Raw genomic sequence first — 17,056 nt, 5'->3', positions numbered from 1 at the left:
CATGTGATTAAGTATAGTGGTACCAGAGATTGTGAAAATCAGAGTTTATGTAATTTTTTAAAGTCTTGACAGTATTCACAATTTAGCTAGAGTTTACAATTGCTATGAATTCAACACTCATACATACACATGCACACATACCAAAGTTTTGAAAATTAAATGAACAATATATTATCATGAACAATATATTATCAAAATGAAAAGATCACAGTTGTTGCTTCTTGCTATCTGACATATATGGATAACTGATATACATTAAACAATGTTAAATTATATTTAAGTTATATATTAATTATGGCTTATTTATTGCATCAGAGAATATCCCTGGCATGAGGAAAGTTTGCCTGACTGCAATCAGGGCCAGGACCTTTTTGGTCCTGATACTGACCTGGTGGAATGAGCTCCCTGGATAGTTGAGGGCCCTGTCAGAGCGGTCACAGTTCTGCAGGGACTGCAAAATGGAATTCTTCCACCAGGTCTTTGGTTGAAGCCAGGGCAAAATCAACAGCCCCTTCCCAAGCCAACCAGGACATTATTCTCACCCTAAATCAGGGTGCTGTGGGTGGGGAGGGTGGGAGGAGGTTTTTATTGCTGCCAGGGTGTGTTGGCTTTAAGTTGTAATGTTGGAGTTTTAATGGTAATTTTATTGAGAAAAGGCATTGTTCCCTGCCATGAGCCGCTTGCAGGAGTGGCAGGCTAGAAATTAAATAATGAATACATAATAAATAAATAAATGAATGAATGAATAAATATTTATGATCCTTCAATTACAATTTTAAAATAATTATGTTACAATTTAGGATTTCTTAATTTACCTTTCTTGCTAAACGGTTGATGAGTATTGTATTTGAAGATGTTGTTACATTAAGTTTCTTAAAACAGAGGCCTGAAGCACTTCCAGGTGGAACCTTCAAAGAAAAAGACCGAATTTTGAGGTGACATAACACTTCAGTATTTAGAATAATGTGTGCATATAGATGTATTTTAAATGTTGTTAGAAAAATACTCACTGTTTTTCTTATTGAATTGGCACTCTGAAAAATATTTTAGAAGTATATTAGAAGAATTGCTGTTGCATAAAGTATCATAATTCTATTATGCTATAAACATTACTAATTCTGTTTAAATATAGAAGATTATGTATAACAATTCTTAGTTAAAAGTTGCATGGATGAAAACCAGTATCTTTGCAAAAACATAGCACAACAGATTACACAAATAACCTTAATGTTTAACTAGAAAGAGCTGCATTTTCAATATTTCTATTTGGCAACTTTACTAATTGTTTCCTCCTAGTAGACTATCAACAAAATCACATATACTATGCATATTTAGTAATTCCAATTTTTATTATAATACACAGGTAAGCCTTTATTTATTAATAAATATGTTTACAAATACAAAAATATGAGTATGACTTTAAAAAAAAAAAGCAAACACCTGGAACACTTATTTTGCATCATATACCAAGTCTCCTACCTGGTTAGTGGGACATTTTTCAATATGAGCCACAATAATTTCTGTGGGTAGCTTGACTAAAATGTAGGATGCTACTTTATATAGCGCTACATTATTTCCATCAAATGTAATAATACTCAGTTCAGACAGGACAGAGCATTGACCTAAGGAAGAACTGACAGTTAATAAGATCACCATCAAACAGGGCATTTCTTATTTTTCTTTTCTTTACAGTAAAATGGGGCTGTACTTTCCTGTAACTATTGTTCATTGAGTAGTCTTCAGTTCAAGCACACATAGAGACCGTGCTTTTGCGAGCCAGCCATGGAGAGGAGCTAACAAGCTTTATAAAAAAGTGTATAGAACCCGACTGCTCCCCCATCTTCAGCATAGCCTTTCCCACCCAAAGGGTCACATGACAGAGGAGTGGTAAGCACTCTTCCCTCATTTCTTCCTTCACCACCATGAAGTAGTGAGCATGAGCAGAGAAGCTCACTGCAGGGACAAGAGGGAGGGATCTGTGCCTGCACAGAAGACCACTCAATGAACAATGGTTACAGATGAGTGCAACCCCGTTTCATCTTCTTGGCTTCTGTGCAGTCCCACATGGGAGAATAGCAAGTTCACTTACTGAGGAAAAGGTTGGATCAGTCGAAGATTCACTGCAATACCACCTTTCCCACCACTGTGTCACTCCAAGAATTGATATCCATGGATTAATGCCATATGAAAGTCAAAGGTATTGACCAGATAGCTTGGATGAGAAGGTCACTGATGAAGCTGGGCCCTTATAGAGTGCGCAGATAGTGTTTGGACAGCTCCTCCCTGTTTCAGTGTATGCTGCACTAATTGTGGAAACTATTGAGTTGGCAGATACCATGGAGGAAATTACTGCTGGTCCTACAAGCCCCACTGTGTGGGGAACATAAGTGGAAAATGGTACCAGAGGATATTTTGTGGCAGCCCCTGATTAGAAGTCCTCTCATCTTGTCTTTCACTTTGCACTGGAGGTGGCACTAGTGGGATTTATTTTTTTAATTTTTTATTTATAATTATATTTGTATCTTGGACGTGCTGGCTTGCAGCAGTTAACAACATGCAATAAAACATCTATTCATAAAACAGTCAATTAAAATCCTAACTATAATAAATCCTCAATTACAAAAACATAAAAACAAGGATATAAAAACATGATGGCAGATTAATGTAAAAGCTTATCCCAACTTCACAAGGAGCTAAACCAGTATGAGCTGGGAAGCCAGACATGCAAAGCTAGAAATAAAAAGATGGAATAATTCATGGTGGATCAACCAGTGGATCCAGGCCAATCTAATATCTAATCCTGGAACCAGGGGAGGGGGGATCTGATCACACTCCTCAGTACTCTATGTGCCCAGCATCAAACAAATGCCTGGCAGAGAGAGATCTGTCTTGCAGGCCCTGAACCTTGAACCAGAACCTTGAACTTGATCCAGAAACAAACTGGCAGCCAGTGTAGCTGCCTCAGCAATGGGTGGGCTGGGGTGCTCCAAGATGATTTAGTGAGGATTCATGTAGCCGCATTCTGCACCAGTTGTAATTTCGAGGTCAAGGACATAGAGTGAGTTCCAGAAGTCTAATCTAGAAGTGACCGTTGCATGAATCACAATGGCTACATGTTCATGGGAAAGGTAGGGTGCTAGTAGCCGTGCCTGCTGTAAGTGGAAAAACACCGTCAAGGTTACCTTTGTGTTCTGAGTCTCCGTGGAAAGTGAAGCATCAAAAATCACCCCCAAATTCCTGGCCGATGGTGCAGCTGTCAATTGCACCCAATCCAGGTGTGGTAAAGGCACTTCCTGATCCTGCCTCCATCTTCCCGGCCACAGGACCTCCATTTTGGAGGGGTTGAGTTTCAGACGACTCTTCCTGATCCATCCAGCCACTTCTTCCAAACAACTGGCAAACGTTTCAGGGGGGAGATCCGGCCGGCCATCCATCAGGGATTAGAGATGGGTGTCATCTACATACTGGTGACACCCCAGCCCATAGCTATGGACCAACTGGGCCAGAGGGTGCATATAGATGTTAAACAAGGTAAGCGAGAGTATTGCCCCCTGAGGCACCCCACAAGGGAGTGTGAAGGGGTCCAAAATCTCCTTCCCCATCGCTACCCTCTGAGACCTGTTCTTTAGAAAGGAAGTCAGCCACTTCTGGGCTGTTCCCCTGATCCCCGTATCAGTGAGGCAATGAACCAAAAGCTCATGATCAACTACATTAAATGCAGTCAACAGATCTATTAACACGAGAATGGCCGATCTGCCTCAATCCAGTTGGTGTAGAAGATCATCCATCAGAATGACCAGCACAGACTCCACCCCATGGCCAGGATGGAAGCTAGATTGGTATGGATCCAGGGCTGAAATTTCTTCCAAAAATGCTAGGAGCTGGTTCGCCATGGCCCTTTCAATGACCTTACCCAGGAACACAAGATGCGATACCGGGCGGTAGCTTGCGGGGTCCCGCATGTCCAGCAATGTTATTCACAGAAGTTTGTTATAGTATGGCAACTCCTTATGGTGGCAAGAATAGAACTGAGGGGAAAGTACATGCCCCTCCTCTGTCATGTTACACTTTGGGCAGAAAAGGCTATACTGAAGTAGGGGAGGGGGAACACTCTTGGGGTGTAGCTTGCTAGCTACTACTCTCCATGTCTGGCCTGAAAGTGCAGTTCTCATGAACATCAACTCTAGTGGCTACAATTATTTCATATCCTTAGCTGCAAAAAACTCATGGAATTGTGAATCACCATATACTAGCTCTACAACAAACTAAATACTTACATTTAATGAGCATTTTATGGCTGGTCCACACATTATAAAATTATTAAATACACTTGTGGCTAATTTTGTAACTGATGAGGCCACTTTTAGATGAAGAAAATAGTTTACCATTAAGTGCTCACAAAGGCAGCAGAGGCAACAATGTCTCTAATATCATATCTACTTTGCATATTGCTTCATTTTACCTTTTCAATATACGTGATTGCTTCTCTTTATAAACTAAAATAAATGATTGGTCATTGACTCTGCCATCACCAGCCCTTGCATGGTAGAAGAAGGGGCAGATGGTCCTTCTCTTAACCAAGCAATTCAAAGAAGGTGGGCCAGGGTGGATCAACCAGTGCCAGGGCCTTCATGCTTTCACATTTAAAAACGTAATCTACTACATGCAGAAACTTACAAGGACATTCCCATTCTGGACAGCAGCTGTCACTGTTCACCTGGACTGGCATCCCTCGAAAGCCACAGTCAGGTTTCTCCACATTTTTATGACAGTTCCTTGAGAGATTGTAGAGCATCCATCCCATATTAATACACACGTACTGACTACATCTGTCTACTGGATCAAGATATCTTGGCTGTTCAGTAATAATGAGGGGGGAAATGGAAACATTAGCATCTGACCTTCATATTATGAACCAAGAGTTACCATTATTATATAATACAGACTCTTGCTAAATAACAGATAATCTCATTTGGTACCAATCCAATCTGAGAACAGCATGGTCTGAACTTGTAGAACAGTTGCCTTATGACAGGCAATATCATTATATGACTGGGTGTAAACAGAAGTCTAAAGCAGCTTCAGTCACATATCAGAATTCAGTCCCATTGGTATCTAATGACACTGCTACCCCATATTGCTCACGGAACAGACCCATTTCCAGAGACACAGACACATATTGGAACCATGTTCAGTTGAATTTGAAGCATCTGAAATAATATTTTAAACATTTTCACAAAAAGATTGCCTAAAGTTTTGGCTTTTGACACCAGACAGCACACAGAAATTACTAGCAGCTGCACAACATTAGTACCACAGCAAAACTAATGGAGGTCAGTAGACCAAGAAGTAGTTACCATATTGATTTCCCAAGGGATTACATAATCAATAGCTGAATATAGGTATTGATGGCAGAAAGGCTTGTGAAGGGTACAGCTATGTGAATGGGTGCTATGATCCATTTACTAAAAATACGATGCCCCTCCAAGCCATTCTGGCATTCCAAAAAAATGCAGCCAAGACTTACCACAGCCACGGAGAGCCAGCTGGAGACGGACATGACCATCTCAGAGGTTCTTTAATGGTGAGTGCTGCATACTTGCAGTATGCATGGGGTCAGGCGCAAGGCTGCGCCTATATAAGGCACCATGTGTCTGGGCCCTTGCCTCACTACCTGGGATGCCACAGGAGCAACTCCCCACTCACCCTATGAGATGATGTGTTTACAGTCACGATTGTGAGGTGTTTTTCCATTTTGTCACAGCTGTAGGTTTGCAGGGGATGGAGGCTGTTGACAGGGAGTGTGGTGTGCGATCGGACTCCCTGGGATTCAGGGCCTTCCTAAGAGGTGGCACATATATGAGCGCAGCTTACCAAGCTGTGAGGCCAGGGGCTCTTTTGCCAAGTGGCCTGGGGGCAGTCAAATGAGGTTAGCGCCTGTTGGCTCCCCTGCATAGGCCAGTTCCCTTAGTGGCAGACTACAGTAGGCAAGGGGATCTGCTTTCCCAGCTGGGAACGGTGCAGGTCCCCAGGAAGCTTCTGGACTTCCACTGAGTACAAGGTCAGGCTCTCTCTCCCATGCTTTGCCAACCCTCCTGTGGACAGTTAATAAAGCTGTGGCCTTTTTTATACCCAACATTGGTTTGCCGCATCTTATGCCGCTCATAATGCCCTCCTGCAAGTCAACATAGTGTTTACAATTTTCAGGCTATGGCATATATATGCAAACCAAATTTAACCAAACCAGAGCTGCTAACACCGATTACGAAATGAGAATCTAACATTTTAAACTGAGCCTTGAAATTTCAGGATACTTATTAGATAAAACAGAATACCTCATATACAAAGAGACTTACATAGGTAGATTCTATTCCAACAGTCTAGTGAATGTGCATATGTTGGAGGGCTAGGCCTTCTATTGTGATATAATCCTCTTGCTTTCTTCCACAAATGCACATTACAAAATTCCCCAAAAGTGCAAAAAGGTTCCCCAAAGGGTTTCTTGGTATTCTCCCAGAAAATTGTTAGTCTAGTACAACCTCACTGGGATGCTACCAAGATAATGTGCACTAAGTCCTTTCAGTGCTTGCCATTCTCAGGTTGATACCTGCTTCCCGAAGCAACAATTTCAGCATGCCAACACTGAATACTTGAAGAAAACCAGTGGCTATGAAGCCAACTGGTTTAGCCAGTTCCACAAACTGTATAGTTTAAGATCCATCAATTCACATAAGGACAATTGCTGTGCAAGATAAATGCTTATTATGACTGTCAAGTGAAATATAAATGCTATGTTAACTGCCTATACCCCCAGAAGAGCTCTACGCTCTGCCACTTCCAACTGGCTGTGGATCCCTGGCCCTAAAGAGGCACGTTGGACCTCAACAAGGGTCAGGGCCTTTTCAGGCCCGACCCGACCCCCACCTGGTGGAATGAGCTCCCCGAAGAGATCAGGGCCCTGCTGGAACTTCCACAATTCTGCAGGGCCTGCAAAAAGGAGCTCTTCCACCAGGCATTTGCTTGAGGCCAATTGACCCATAACATCTACAGGTCCCTCCCAACCCAGACTGAGAGGTCAAAGCTACCAAGGGTGTGTCAAAGTTATTGTTGTTGAAATACTGTTCTAGTTCTAGGTATATTATTGTTGTTATTTTGTTATATTGATACTGATACTGTTCCATGTAAATGTTCTGAAATGTTTTCTGTAAACTGCCCAGAGCCTTAGGGAAGGGCAGTATAAAAATCTAAATAAATAAAATAAAAACTTTTCCAGGCACTACACTGTCAACAGCAGCAAATAAAACACGGTGGCAGAAAAACGTGGGAAGTGTATGGTTATGTGAGTAGATGTTTACTAAATTGGTATCTACTAAATGGATGTTTACTAAAAAAAAAAAAAAAAGAAAATATTTCGGGCTGCAGCGTGTAGCTGCAGAGGGCCCACAGGAATGTGCCAAAGCATTACAGGATAAAAAATAAGAAACACATAGTCTATTAGCTAGTAATTTTAGCAGGGGGAGAGACATTTCTTTTTTTTCCCCAAACACATACATAATTTGATCCTTCCTTTCTGAAATCATATATTCTGTTTTCCTGACCATTTTGTTGTCCAGAATCACATTGGTTCACTCTCTTGAGCTTTCTACCACAACAAAAGAGCTGTTATTCAGAAGGAAAAATTCTAACCAATGAAAAGTATGTAACATAATATTTGTGTAAGTTATTTCACATGTACATTTGAATATATGGGCTGAAGAATGTTCATTTAATGGAGGGATTCTACATACCCTTTTGTGGTGATCTGTTCAAATGGATCTGTCAGAAACTGAAAAATTTTATTGTCCTGGAGAACAATATACTTCAGGTATTACTACTAATTATTATTTCTAGTACTTATAACCATTACATTCTCAACATGCAGACTTTCAGGGTAGCTTCTAATATTAATCCTTAAAAACCACATCAATCAAATATAGAAGCATGCACAGGAATGTACTTGTGCACATTATCTTTAAGAAGAACTATTACAGCAACAGAAAAGATTAATACAAAAAAGAGTGATATTCAGTTAAACAAAAGACAGCCAAGTTGAGAATTCTTTGACAATATCTAATACCACAGTTAAAACAGACACTTCAGAAGAGGATTTTCTAATAAAAAATGAATAGGCAAAAGTGTCCCTACCGTGCATTCTGGTGATGTCACAGATATTAAGGTATGTATCATAGTCCCAAATGAAGCATGCTCCACACTCTCTGTTATGATTTCTGTTTCAGTTTGTGATGTTTGGATTCTCACAGGCTCTGTGGTGAAGTAAGGTGAATCTGTCACTGTGAAATTCTTCAAGCTATCAATTTTCATCTGCTCTGGTTCGGTTACATTGTGGTAAGGTCTAACTGATTTTGGTGGTGGGACTCTAGACCAGTCAGATAATGTTCTATCCATCACTTCAGAAACAGAGACCGGCTTCACTGAAGCTGTGCTACTTTCACTTATAGATGAAATCGCCTGGATGGGAGACATCGACAAAGCAAGTAGTGAAGGTTCCTGGGGGCTCACATGTTTAGCCTCTGTAACATATTCCTTAACTTCTGAGGTCTGACTACTTTCTAGAGCATATGCAGTTTTCCTAGTAGAAGTTGCATTTTGTTTTGCCCCATCTGGTACTGTAATTTCATCCGTTTTTATGGCTGTAGTTCTGAATGCTTCTGTGGAGGGCTTGGATGTAAACAAAGTAAAGCTTGGAGTATATGTAGGTATTTGGGAGGTAGCAGGAACTGGGACTGAAGCAGTAGTTGTATAAAATTCAAAACCGATAGAAGAGAGGTCAGTGATTTGTGCAGTTTGGCTAGGGACTATTGTGCTGGCAGAAGAAACTAATAAATGTACAGGAGAGCTAGGGGAATACTTTTCAGTGATGTCAGGTATGGCTGATATATTCCAGAGTGTCAGCGCTGCCGCTACAGACTGAGTTTCCAGTCCACTTGGTAATGAAGATAATGTCCTACTGTCTGGTGAAGCCAAAGAGGAACTTCTTGTTCCTAATGGTTGTATTGTCAAATCTGAGATCTCAGGAGGGGGTAATGATGAAGTATCTGTTTCAGAGATACCTTCACTTGAAGTTAACAAAGGAATAACTGGAGGAAAAGATGCAGGATATGAGCCGGGACTTCTTGAGGTAGGATGCATACCAAGAGATACAACTGGCATTTGTAGGCGAGTGCCTGCTGGTTTTACGGCAGATTTCATACTAACTGTGGGAATAGCTGATGACCTTTTTAAATGAGTTTCAGAGGCAGAAGTCTGAGGAGCAGAAGATCTTGTTGTTGATAGCAGTGTGAGTAATATAGATGGACTTGTAAGAGCAGATAAGGTTCCTGAGAATTCTGTAGAGGTTGGGAAAGTGTCTGAACTTTTAATCGCAGCAGCAGTTTTTAATTCTGTGTGTAGATCAAACAAGTGCACGGTTGCCTTAGATGTTGTTTGTGGCGTATCGTATGAAACCATTACAGGTAATGTTGAGGTACTACTAGGTAAAACTCTAGTTCTAGCAAATTCTGTTGAACTTCCGTGAATACCTAATACTGGAGATGAATCAGTGAGTAATGTATGCTTACTTAATGTTTCAGAGGTTTGGGGAGTGCCTGAAAGAGATGCTGTAGAAGGTCCGACATGAAAGCTCTTTGAGACAATTGTGACTTCTCCCGTTGCTTTGGGTCTTTGTGTAGTAATTGGAGGAGGTATTAATGTAGGCATCATGTATGTCTCTTTGGGACTCAGAGAATACCATATGGATGTAGGTGTCTGTTTAACAACTGAAGATGATGTCCTGATTCGATCAGTAACAGGAAGATGTTTTGTAATTAAGGGTACAATATGTTCAGATGGGGTCAAGAGTGTTTTTAGAGATGCAGACATAGGCATGAAAGTACCAGTTGATATTTGTGAGGCAGATTGTACTGTCACCATATCTGAAGCTGAGGTAATATGAAAAGGACTTGTTGCAAATGTTGTAAATCTAGAAGTAAATACGGGACTCTCAGATGTAATTGGCTTAGAAAGAGAGAATGGGTAAATAAGAGGATGAGTCTCAGTTGACCTACTTCTTGAAGTCACGGAAAATGTTTGTGTTGAAGGTGAACCTGTAAATAACACGGGACTTGAATAAGATATTCTTTCAGATGTTAAAGATTGTGTGGCTGCCCCTGATGTCTGAGACTGGCTTGTTGCTAGACTTCCAGTAGTTAAAATGCTTGTGGGGATTTTAATAAAGTCTGATCCAAGGGGTAGAGTGCCTAACATAGCCAAAGGGGTTGTGTATTCTAATGGTATAGTAGATTCTGTGGTTGTTAAAGGAAAGGCAGGAAATGATGATACAACTAGAGTTGAAGGATGCAGTGAGATGGACAATGAAGGGGTGGTGCTATAAGATGTGTCCTTTAAGGTCACAGCTAGGACTTTTGAAATGGTTGGGGATATAGGTCTAAGTAGCACTGGCGGGCTTGTAGTGCTGTAGCCGACTTCAGAAGGTTGTTCTGGAACTGGTAGAAAATCAGGTAAATACATGCTTGACACAGCTGAATCTGTAAGTAGTTTTCCTGTAGCATTTGTCCCTTTTAATGTTGTAACTCCTTCCATTGTCATTTTGGTAGTTAGATTAATATGTGCTGGCTCAATCTCTTCAGTAACAAACATTGTAGACATCTGAGAAAATATTTCTGTGGTCTGTTGGGTGACAGGAACAGATTCTGTGGGTTTTATAGGTATGCCTGTGAAGAGAATAAATTTCAGCATTAAATCATTGGTAATGAAAAGGAAGAGAAGGAGAAAAAGAGATATCAGTTCAAGCTTCCTAAAATTTAAAAACAGCAACATGCAATATCAAAACACTGTGCATAGCACTAGTGCTGGCAGCAGAAATCCATTGAAAGTCACTAAATATTCAGCACTATTTTGGGCACACAGTTCATCAGAGGTGTGTGAAAACCCACTTCTGAATATGCATTGCCCTTGATAGTTAGAGAGAGCAGCAAATATAGCTTCCACTGTTTTTATATCATAATTTGTAGATATATCTGTCTCAGCAGCAGTACATTTAATAAGTATTTTGAAAACAGTTTAGCTAGCTCAAAAAATAAAGTTCCTAACATATGAGGTGGATTTTTCATTTTAAAATTAATAGTTCAATCCTGCATATACTAACCTAGAAGTCTCACTTTATCCAGAATTAAACTTTGTTGGTCTTAAAGTGGCACTGCACTCAAACTTTGATCTGTTGTTTCAGACCAACATGGCTACCCACCTGGATCAGTTCACTGGAATTTAACACAATATGGCATAACAGTACTGTATAAATTACTTTAAATGGTAAAAAATCTCCTTCTTAATAATGCCTGGATTGTAAGATGAACAACATACTGGGTAAAAGTTGATAAAATTGACCCTCAGTGTGGGATATGTGCCCAATAGGAAGTGGACGGTCCCCAACTCAGGGTCAGTCATGGCTCTTCCCTGTCCTACTCTGATTCCTCCTACCACCTGCTGCCATCAGAAACTCAGAAGAGTAGGAGGAGGGCCAGCACCACTCTGAGACACCCACTGGGGTGTGGAGTTGGCTTCTCCCAAGGCCAGCCCCAAGCCAGCAACAGTAAGGCAGGAGAGGGGGAGGAGGGCTGGCCCCAGTGACCCTGGTCGCACTGCTGGCCCACTTCTATTGACCCAACACAGCTGTTGGAAATGCAGGACAATGGGAGGAGGGCCAGCCCCACTCCACGGTGAGACACCCACCACCAACTGACTTTTGGGAGCCCAAGAGGGAGACCAGGTTCCTCTTGTAGCCACTGCCTCCATGTCAGTGAGGCCAGCCAGGGCAGTAGCCCAAACTGGCCGAGCTGGCTGCAACCTATTCCCAAGGTGGCTGAATGTGGTCCGCTGGGGATGGTGCCACCATTGCCATGGTCGGCCACCTTTTGGGAGCCCAAGGAGGACAGCCCCCCTTGAGCTGCTGCCACTATGAGAAGGAGGCCAACCAGGGAGGCAGTGATGCCACCCCTGCCTGGACATGGGCAGTGCCCAGCTTTCTACAGCCCATGAGCCTTGATACTAGTAGTACATAAAAAGCTGAAACTCAATTGTTTTTAGAAAGTGCATAAAGTACATTTTACTCAACAATACTGATATAATATAGCACAATTTAAAATCTCATTCAAGAAATGCAGAATACAAACAGTATGAGTAGACAGCATCGTACAATTCCACTCAGCTAATGATTTCTCTGGTGAAAGGATTCATTCTGTACCAGCGGAAGAACATCTTACATGGTAGAAAGGCTCCTTATGCTGAATGAACTTTCATCTGAGTGGAATGGCAGGATTCAATTCAACATAATTAAAAATATTATTGATAACCAGGGCACAGTTCTTTATTGTAATAACCTAGGTAATAATCTAGGCAGTGAACACTTACAGTCTTCTGGGTTAACACATTTAAGTGTGACTTCATCAAGTATCATATCTTTAGGACAATATGGTAAGCATCCCTCAACTCTACAGATTAAAAAAAGACAACATGAATAAGTATTTCAAATATACATATTTTTTACATAAATGAGAGGAAATATGCACATGATCCCCTGGGTCTCTCAAAGCTTTCCTTGTGCTAAACAAAGTAGAAGAGATAATCACAAATCTGATATGTGCTCACAATCTCCCCTTTTGAACCATCTGACCCAGTAATGAACATTCTATACATTAAGATTTAAGTAGCTCTTTGTAGTAAGTATACACTAAAAAAAATAATGATTCTAAAAATTATTGTAGGTACTTAAACATACTGCCCTGATTGGATGGCCCAGGTTTACCCAGTCTCGTCAGATCTTGGAAGCTAAGCAAGATCTGTCCAGGCCAGCATTTGGAAGGGAGGCAGTGATGCTCTGCATTCTTGGTGCTGGAACAAGGCAACAGTAGAAGGACTTCTGGAGTTCTGGCCTCACTGGTGGGCCTTCTGATGCCACCTGTGTGACATGGAGTGTTGGACTGGATGAGCCACTGGATGAGCCAACATGGCTTCTCTCATGTTCCTATGTTCTAATGGAGACTACCAAGGAAGTCCAGGATTGCTACACAGAGACAGGCACTGGTAAGCCACCTCCGAATGTCTCTTGCCTTGAAAACCTTACAAGGCTGCCATAAACTGGCTGTAATTTGATGGCACTTTCCACCACCACCAGTTAGGCATATAGCAGAAAATAATAATACAATACACTGGCTTCACTGATTACAACTATGTATAATTTCATTGAACTCACGGTGGGAGAAATTTACATGCTATTCCTTCAGGATCACTGCACGTTTTAACACAAGGACTTGAACAAGGTTCATATCTCCACTCACACATTCTCCTGTAAGGTATTGCTGCATGAAGCTCTAAGAATCAACCAAAAATAAAAACAAACTTTCATAAATGGATACAAACTTTTAGGAATGTAATTGCTAGCAGAGACCATGGATTGGTCATTATGTGAAGAAATATGGAGGATCCTAATACAGGATTAAATCTTGGTGTGGAAGGTAGAATGTAATTATAGCTTGTTTGATAGTAATTAACTATTGTTTGCTATAAACCCAGAAAGCTTTGGTTAACTGGCTTCATAGGTGAGAAAGAGAGCAGAGAAAGGTTGAGGAAGAAGTACATTAGCGTGAGAACCCCTCTGGCTCATATTTCATAGTTTTGAATGATGTCTAAGCCATGTCACTGTTTTCCTATAGAAGAACTTCATAGAATGAGTGCAAAGGGAAATTGCTGCATAAACATTCATCCAGAAATTCGGCATTTTCAGTCAGGTTTTAACAGGGACCTCTCATTTCTCACACCCATGCTGAATGGATTGAGTTGGATCTTGTGTTGTCCTCTTTTTGTAACATTTTCATCACAACATTCCTGTTGTATTTATAAACTGGGCCTGATACACTTACATATGTGATCTGATGGTTAGCTCTGACTCACAAAAATTTATATTGAATAAATTCTGGCAGTTAATATGTCACTAGACTCATATCTATCATTTTTATGGGGTAATTGTACAGTAGCTATTGATATTCTAATATAAAAAATGGTACCTTAGCAGGGTCCCATCCCTAGATTATATGACATTTACCCTCTATACTGAAGCTGCTTGAACGTTTGAATTCTTCAGAGTCATCATATTTTGATACTTTCACACCAGTTGTGGTGAGTGTAATGAAAAATCCTTTCTTGCTGTGCAGTTCAAATGCACTGTAACCTGGGATCCAAAGGCCCTGATGATGGAAGAAAGTGGCTCTTCTACGAAATGATGCGCTTGTTTCCCACTGTTCTAAGCAAACACTGTCATTGTCATGGACATACAGAAAGTAGTTAGGTCTTTCAGCAGACTCAAGGGAAGCCAGGGAGGGAGCTGTGACAAATGAAATACAAAGCAAGGAGGAGTAAGTTTCCAGTATCAAAAACTAAAATTCACAAACAGTATAGCAACAGAATCATTGTCAGAACACATGCTTTGTATGTTCAGCCTCTGGCATCATCAGTTAAACAGATGATGGGAAAGGTCCTTTCTGTGGCAAAGCATTAGAGAACTGCTACCGGACCGCCTCACAATAATGTGCCAGTTGGACTAATGGTCAGTCTAGGCAGCCTCTCATATTGTTATATATACATTAATAATAAATTATTTTGTGCCAATGTCACTTTGGCCCAATTAAGCATCTGAAAGCAACATATTTTAAAATATTCCTTTTCATAGGGATCATTGTATTCCATTCTATGGCTAGACTAGCCATGGGTGACCTCAGATTTCTTTCACTCATATAAAGATGAGGCTATTGTACTCTCAGATTGTGATCAAATATTTTCAGTAAGATCTTGCAGAATATATTTTAAATACCATATCTCCATTTTGGGACCAGGCAGTCTAAACATTCACTAATTCGTTTTTACTTTTTTTCATTATATAAAAGTCAAAACATTCAGTATAGTAGTGTACCTTGGAACACTTGTGGGGGAAAAACTTGTATAATTGCCAGTCAACGTTAAGATATTATGCTTCTTCCCTCAATCCGGAAATGAATGGTCACATTCAAACAGCACAATAAACTGTCTCGTTTAAGCCACAGCTTGTTCCACAAGCCTTGGTTTGTTTATCAAAATCATCTTCTTGTCTGCTTTCTAGTATCTAAACTGGAATTCCTGCTAAACTAAGACTTCCCAAAAGGTATTCCCAGCTGCCCTGACCTACATTGCCCAGGCTAGCCTGATCACAGAAGCTAAGCAGAATCAGCACTGGTTAGTCCTCAGATGGGAGAGCATCAAGAAAGCCCTGGGTTGCTATACAGAAGCAGGCAATCACAAACCAGCTCTTGCTTTGGAAACTGTCTGCAAGTGATGTAAGTCAGCTGTAACTTGATGACACTTTCCAGCCTCACTACATATGCAGCTATGTGACAGAATGTTCTATGAAATCATAATGATAGTTAAATGCAGCTAGAGCTGATGAGATTTCTGTTGCTCTGAGCTTCTTTCTCTGTATGCAGGAGGCTGAGAGGCATCAGGCTACTGGGGGGAAATCTGTTTTCTAATTTAAACATGTCATACTTCATAAAACCACATTTAACAAGCCAGTTGCAAACCACTGCCATAAACTCAATAATTTGTTAACCAATGTTTTTTTATAAGAACAAAGAAGGGTTTTATTTTATGAATATAGAGAAAATCAAACATTTAAATACAAATATTAATAATGCAGAAACAAAAGCAGTCTCATTGACAAGCAAAGCATTTATCTTTTTCTTCAAGTGTCCATAGTTATATCTTCTTCTACACCTTTGTCTTTAGGACTACCATCTCTAAATCTATCTGAATTTTAGAAAGTTAGAAAACTGAGTAACTGAGGGACCACCTCTCTGGATATGTTCCCTGGGGAGCATTATAATCTGCAAACACCAACTTGTTTGCAAACACCATTAAACTCTGCAAACACCAACATTTGCTTGATTGCAACCAGAGCCCGGGCATTCTCAGCCTTGGCTCCAGCCTCGTGGAACTAGTTGCCAGTTGAAATTCAGGCCCTTTTGGAGCTGTCAAAGTTCCACAGGGCCTGCAAAATGCACTCTTCCACCAGGCCTATAGTTGAGGACTGCCTGGTAATCATATGGACCTCCCTCCTTCACCTTGGCTCCCTCCCTTGTTTTAGATCTTCCAGTCTGATTAGTCCAGCAGAAGATATCAAGTGGGGTGGGGGAGAGGTACTGGTTTTATATTTATTATTTATTGGATACTGCTCCAAGATCACTTTGCAGGGAAAAGTGGTATATAAATCGAATGAATGAATGATGTTGAAAAGTAACATTTTTGTAATGTCTAAAATCTGAGGCTTAGTTATATTCCATTTTGAAAATATACTCACACAATATTTTATCTTTAAAAAGTCCTGGAGTTAGCATGAAATTAAAATAAACATTTCCATTCGCACTAGTTCTAGGCAAAGGGAATATCTTTCTGCTGCTAATGTTGACTCCTATAACTGTGTCATTCTGACCGTAGCTTGCCAAAATATATGGTCCTTCTCCAAGGCCTAGAGGAAAATGACAATAAAATATTGAAAGCATAGGGAAATCAAACATTTAAAAAAATGAATAGGTTCACTGATGAAGCAGGACAAAATGGCGGGCTGAAGCCACCATTGCTCTGAGGGGACATTCCAGAAGTATAGAGTACCCATAGTTCTGTTTCGCCAGAGGAGAATCTGGAGGGTGGGGAAGCTTACTCCAGTGGAGGCAAACCTAGCCCTGATTCAGGCAGCAAGAAAAGAGCTTTCCTCTCTTAACTGGATACAGAAGGCAAGAAGGAGAAAAATGGAAAGGCTGTGGAGAAAAAAGGAGTTATTGTGCTTGGAGACGAGTAAACCATTTGTCTGCTACCCAGAGATGTGGGGAGAAGCCCCTCCCATCAGGACTCACCAAAAAATGTTAGTGGGAACTGCCTGCCTCCAAGTGGGAACTTGTTCCCAGGAGCACTAGAAAAC

At 40.7% G+C, this 17,056-nt stretch overlaps 1 protein-coding gene across 3 annotated transcripts in view; it reads right to left on the bottom strand.

Annotated features, from left to right (window-relative positions):
- OTOGL (otogelin like) overlaps positions 1-17,056 on the bottom strand; it is a 114,698-nt gene that overhangs the window by 32,944 nt on the left and 64,698 nt on the right. For all 3 annotated transcript variants that reach the window (XM_077338903.1, XM_077338904.1, XM_077338905.1), the window contains 9 exons: positions 16,439-16,606; positions 14,156-14,434; positions 13,307-13,424; positions 12,466-12,545; positions 8,185-10,769; positions 4,678-4,855; positions 1,480-1,622; positions 1,011-1,034; positions 816-908 (listed from right to left, as the gene is read on the bottom strand). In XM_077338903.1, the coding sequence (XP_077195018.1) occupies positions 816-908; positions 1,011-1,034; positions 1,480-1,622; positions 4,678-4,855; positions 8,185-10,769; positions 12,466-12,545; positions 13,307-13,424; positions 14,156-14,434; positions 16,439-16,606 (3,668 nt within the window). The remainder of the gene's footprint in view (positions 1-815; positions 909-1,010; positions 1,035-1,479; positions 1,623-4,677; positions 4,856-8,184; positions 10,770-12,465; positions 12,546-13,306; positions 13,425-14,155; positions 14,435-16,438; positions 16,607-17,056) is intronic.

This window comes from Paroedura picta, chromosome 5 (genome assembly GCF_049243985.1).
Source record: "Paroedura picta isolate Pp20150507F chromosome 5, Ppicta_v3.0, whole genome shotgun sequence".
Classification (NCBI taxonomy): Eukaryota; Metazoa; Chordata; class Lepidosauria; order Squamata; family Gekkonidae; genus Paroedura; species Paroedura picta.
The sequence above is the reverse complement of the archived record's forward strand: the minus strand, read 5'-3'. Positions and strand labels throughout refer to the sequence as shown.